The sequence below is a fragment of the Geospiza fortis genome, unplaced genomic scaffold, assembly GCF_000277835.1.
Source record: "Geospiza fortis unplaced genomic scaffold, GeoFor_1.0 scaffold112, whole genome shotgun sequence".
NCBI classification, from domain to species: domain Eukaryota; kingdom Metazoa; phylum Chordata; class Aves; order Passeriformes; family Thraupidae; genus Geospiza; species Geospiza fortis.
The window spans coordinates 12,151,072-12,157,071 of record NW_005054298.1 but is presented as its reverse complement, the minus strand read 5'-3'; the positions used below and the strand labels follow the sequence as shown (position 1 = coordinate 12,157,071).

Genomic DNA, 6,000 nt, shown 5'->3' with positions numbered 1-6,000 from the left:
TGCAACAATAAAGGGTCAGCTGGTATGAGCTAACATCGCTCATATCAAAGGTGCTGCACCAGTTCTGTGCTAAAGGACAAGCTTGATCCAGTGAATACTGAGGGAAATCAGAGACTGACTTTTCTGTTGGACTGTTTGGTACTTTGTCCTAAAATGGGGAATGGATGAGGGTGGTACTGCTCAGTATATGGTTTGTGCTCATTATCTCATCTTGTTATCTTGCCAATAGCCCCTCTGGGAGCAGATTTCCCACTGGCCTAATTAACTCTAATTGCGCCGCTCCTGTTGTCTTGTCAGCAAAGTAGGAGTTTTGCAAAATGCAAGAAATCAACACACCTGCTGTTTTAATTCTTATGGTGCTGCTTAGTGTGGTCTGCTACTCACCTCCAATAACAGCCACATCTGCTCCAGCTGTGGGGCTCTCCACTTCTCCATCTATAAATAGAATAGAACATAAAAAAGTTAATTATAAAAAAGAAATTGGAGGAGCAGTGACTGTACTGGCAGTGTATTATTTTAACCTGTGAAACTTGGAACTTAATCAATATCTCTTGTTAGCAAAAGACATTTATGAAAATTCACATTAGAGTTAGCCTTACTGTAACAGTTTTCTGCCATCACAGCACTGGAAAAGAAATAGCTAGCACATTATGCAAACTATCATGGCCCCCAGGGAAACACCTACTGTGTATTATGAGCACTTACCTGTAACATCCTCCAGTGAATGCTTAAATTAAGAGCATTTAGGTACTGTGATTACACTCAGAAAGGTAGTTTTGGGGAAAAAAAAGGTTGATGTCTATTTATTTTCCCATTTATGGCTCTTCAGAGCATGGTCTGGATCTTGATTTGGTGCAAATTAATCTATGTGTATTGATTTCAATTAGTATTTATTTATCTGCAATGTCCTGTTTTTAATCTTTGCATTTGTTTTCTTTTCAGCTTACATTTGAAATCATGGCCAGCCTCTCATGTGTGTGGTATAAAACACAGTCCCCATGCAGAGTAAGTCTGAATTCAGTGCTGATAAATCAAATAACATAACTGCATTGTAATTTATTTAAAATTTTATTTAAAATTTCCCTTTGGTAAATGCAGTGCACAGAAAAGTTCTCTGGAAAAGGTGAAAATGTAACTCCAAATCCTTCTCTAAAGTGACATTATAGTTCATACCTTTTGCTGCCTTTTGCTATATCTGTATGTATGATTCAAGGACAAAACACTATCAGCAGTTCTCTCCTTGCTCATGTCCAGTCTCTGACATCAGTTTGCAACAAACTGAGAAGAGCTGAGATTCAAAGCATCCACCTCTTCTCAAACATGGGAGGTGCTTTTTTTTTAGAAAGTAAGAGCGCTTTTCTCTCCCCCAGAGATCCTTCCCACATTTTCTTCCATCTACATACTGATGGAAAGATTGAGCACATCTTCTGTAATTTAAAAACTCTTATTATGTCTATGTCTATTCCAAACCCACGTGCTCAGAAGAGATTAATTGCTTCAAGGTCAAAATGCTCTGTATTTCTTCACACACCAAATACATGCTGCATGCCAAAAAAGCAGGTTCCTCTGCAGCAATCAAACACTTGAAGGTGTGAATTCCAAAGTGCTTCCCAAGCCACACAGCTTGCTGCCAAACATTAATTCCAGATCAAATTATTATCCCCTTAATTAAAATAAGGTTTATGAGTAACTCCCTGCTCATACCTGGCATTCTTAGGTCCTCTCAGATTCAGATAACATGCAGGTGCCTAATCTCTAGGACTTACCATCACAGTGCTTTTTGATAATGGATTACAGTATCATCACTTTGCAGAGAAGTTTTCATTTCCATCTTTCTAAGTTTGCAGCAGAATGCAGTACTCATCTTGAGCTATGGTACAGCTGGCAGAGATCTGCTAAGCTGGCAGAGCTGTGCCCTTCAGCTGACAGCCTGATGTGGCTTCTCTCACCACAGCTCCCAGTTTACTACAAGAACCAGAGCCTGACTACTCCTTTGTGTGTCTCCTTTTGACCACACAGGCTTGCTGTCCTCCCAGACCGCCTTTTGCTGCATCAGCTGGAGTGCCAGAACATTGCAGCTACCACCAATGACCAGACAGACAGTCAAGGTCTGCTCCCCAGATCAGTTTTGGAGCAATGTTGATGTAGAGCACAGAGACACCTCTTAATCCCTGTTTCACTGTCTCTGAAATTTCACTTTGTCCAAAAATAGCTATGTGATTCATGGCAATGTTACAGTATTGCTAGGCAGGTGTGAAAGTATTGACATTGTTTGAGGTTCAAGCAGTGTCGTCCTTCCTGAAATATGGCTGAGGAGCATGCAAGGCATGCGTGGTGGAATGGGACCATCTTCCCTGAGCAGGAGTGGAACAGTGGCTGCTGTCCAGAAGGGAATCCATGCTTGGCCAGGAACCTCAGCATGGCCTTTCTAAACGCAATCTGTGTGAGAAATACAGTGCATTACTGCACTACTGAGGACTGAATCTTCCCTTTCTGAGGGAAAGACATCCAGCTTCCTGACGGAACCTTTAGTTCAGCAATGGCTTTGTTCTTGAACCTTCTTTATTCTGCTCTTCTTCACATGCAGAGTGCTCAGAGGTCTGTGTTTCAATAGCTGCTGTTGAACCTGTTTTGTTTCAAGGACACCTTTTGTGTTATCTGTTGCTATATTGTCATGGCAAAACTTCCTCTCCCTGTTATACTGGCCCTTGTCCAGCTACAATCTGGTTCTGAAAGTGCTTGAACATTTTTGTTATTTACTGCCACTGGTTACCATGACACACAGAAATCAAAAGAGTGTGGGGAAACATGTTTTCCATAAAATTTCTGGCCATCAGAATGAGTTGACCAAATCAAGAACAGAACACACAAATCAAATTGTCTGTTGCTGGAAAGTTTGTTTCTAAAAGCCAGAATAAGAAAGAAATGCTTTTGTGTCATGACCTGACATTCATCAAATTCCAGTTTGGCTCATAAACTTACAGATAAGGAATTTTTGCAATAGAATGACAATTGCTACCTGTCTCATTCTCATCAATCACATCCTGCTGAGAAGGCAGCAGCCTGTGAAAGTCCCAGAAATATTCCTGACTTAAATACTGCAGGCAGATCTCTGGCTTCGTGCTTCACAGGTGGCACACCAGTGCAACCGACTTGTAGGTTAACATAGCCACTGGTGACTCATTACTGCTACATTTGTTGGCAAATTTGTTAAACTCACTTCTTCGGGCGCAATTTTCCAATGAAAATTGATTTTTATGAATTTTAGTAGTTCCCTCCCTCCCTCTAGTTTTAATCTATCCCCTTCCATTTTGGCTGAGGAACACTTGTTTGAAGCGGGCAGGTCCCGCAGTGAAAATATCTGCTTGAGGTTCAGCACTCTCCTATTCTCATGATGCACTTTTCTGACAGTTGTAATGATTGGTTTTGTTCTATAAATTGCAAATCTGAACCACTAAAAAAAATTAATCACTTCCTGCCCCAAAATTATGACACTGACTTTAAAGCATTTTTTTTGTTAAAATTTACACTTTCTTTATATCTGAGCTTCATTCAAGTAAATCTTTCCAGTTCTTCTTTACAATTCCAAGGACTAAATGTGTTTTGTAGACAAAAAGTGAGGTTTTGGCATGATTTTGTGACACCAGAGAACAGGTCTTTAAGGAAAACACAAAGTATAATGGCAGTCCTGATAAAGATGCAAGACTTATCAGTGAGCAAGACTTCTGCTTTAGAAGCCATGTTAAGACATTCCAACTGACAAGCTGTTCAACGTATATGTTGGTGGAAAAGGGCATATCCATCCCAAATGCTTTCTCCCATTCAGCATAGAAAGCTCAGAGTTTAGATCTTGCTCCTTGCAGGAAACAATACTTCTAAGTGATTCTGAGGCTACTATCAGTGACATATGGAATAAACTTGTAGAAAGCTTCAAGCTTTCTAATTTTCAGGCATCATTTTTGCCTGCTAAATTAGTTTCCAGAAAAAAAAATCCAGTATTTTTACTCTTGGTGGTTCTGCATTCAGGACCTTAATCAACAATTTCAGCACCTACATGTTTAATTGCTATGGATTTACACATGGGAAAAGCACGAAAGGAAAACCATACCTGCAAGGGGATCCCCATTTGGCCCATTTGACAGGAATGCATGGGAATGACCCTACAGGATAGATCTAATCTGCTGGTGTGAACTGCCAAATCTCTACTGTGCAATCCACACGGACAATTTGATGGTGTAACTGTAGACCTTACCCCAGACTTCTCAAGGCCTCTCCAATTTCCTAAGATAAAGTTCCAGACTGATGCTGACAGTGTTGAGTAGAGAATGAAAAGCCCGAGATTACAACTCACATTGTCACGGTTCCCATGCAGCTGTGGGTGATCCTGCATTTGGGAGTTTGTCAGGCTGAGTGAATATACAGATATCTGTGTGTGATAAGCAGCTCTGACAACACAGGTTTCAAAGCCTCTCGACAGCAGTTGGGCAGCACTGCTCCTATTCCTGCTCCTGTCTTTCAGGATCTTCCTACCCACAAGCTTGTGCTTTTGATTCTTAACAACCCCAGCATCTCTTATCAGGATGCTCCATTGCTGACTGCTTGGTTACAATCTCAGACAAAGCCTTGGCTGCTAAATTACACTCAAGTAGGTCTTTAAGTGCATTCTTTCACAGCCCGTTCTCTCTCTGGATGTTCCTGTTCATTGCATGAGAAGTGGCTGAAATTCATTCAATCCATGTGAATGATGGGTTGAAATCCTTAAGGCAGTCATTTCCTTCTCAGGGCTTTCCTAGGCATGCAGACTAGGAAACACACGGGAAGAATTCATCTTGAATCAGCTCACCTAATCACTTTATAAAAATCTGCTGCTAATGGGACTTTCCAGGTGAGGAACAGCCCACCCTTACCTCAGTGTATCCAGGGATCTGCTTTGCAGAACCACCCCAAATACTGACTGAGTTGTTGCAGGCAGTGGTGTGTAAGCAGTCTCTGTCTGTAGGCTGAAATATGTCTTTAAAATTTGGCTATTAAATGTTTAATGGTTTTGTCCTAAACATTCCTACTATCTATCCATGCATGTCCAGTAAACAAGGGAGATGTCCAAACTGAATGATAGTTCATGAATCTAGTTTATGGTTCAGGCCAGATAGAGATGGAATTCAGAGGAGAGTTTTACCTCAGTATTGATCTTTGCTTCTTCCATACATTTGAAAGATAACTTTGGTTACAACAAGACTAATCAAATACAGTTTACTTAGTAATATAGAGGTCTAGTAAATTTTTGTCTATTTTTTTCGCTTTCAATCAATTGACCTAGCACAACATGCCATAATAACCTTGCCTCATTTTTAAAAACTTGTAATTTAAAAAGAAGACTGCCTTTTTATGTAAAGAATCTAGGCGAGGTTCTAATTGCCTCCACTCAAGATGATACTAAATTATTTGATAGGGTTCAGTAAAACATTTTAAACTTCTGAAAGCACTGAGGAGTATATGGAGTCCACCAGGCAGCTTTTGTAGTTGTTAAAAACCTTTTCTATAACTACTCCAATTTAATTTTTTTAATATTCTTTATATACAAATATATTTTTCATAACTGTTCCTTTCCAAGGGGCTCTTTTTGTTCTTTGTATGCTCTTCTGCAGCCATGGTTCCTCTTGACTGGAAAAGCAGGTCCTAATGTGTCCCTGTTTTCTCCACTGACACAGGACTTTTCTTATCACACATTTAGTATAGAAAAACTGATGAAGTCTTAACACCTCCATTGTTTATGCAACTATGGTATGTCCCCCTTGCCCTTTGGTTTATATTTGTGCCTTGCCAACACACTGCATTCATGAGAAAATCATTAATCTATTAACCTCAGCACACCAATTTAATTTACAAGCTATAGTTAGAACTGGTTCACTGCAGCTGCGTCTGTAAAAATGAGTCGAACCAACTTCTGAAAACTTCATGTTAGAAATATGTTAATTGCTCAAGCTGCTCTCTGGCCCGTTA

General features: G+C 40.1%; 1 protein-coding gene across 1 annotated transcript in view; it reads right to left on the bottom strand.

Annotated features, from left to right (window-relative positions):
• The window catches only part of GYPC (glycophorin C (Gerbich blood group)), a 33,320-nt gene that overhangs the window by 7,772 nt on the left and 19,548 nt on the right, over positions 1-6,000 (bottom strand). The window contains exon 2 of the mRNA XM_005415776.2: positions 385-435. Coding sequence (XP_005415833.1) covers positions 385-435 — 51 coding nt within the window. The remainder of the gene's footprint in view (positions 1-384; positions 436-6,000) is intronic.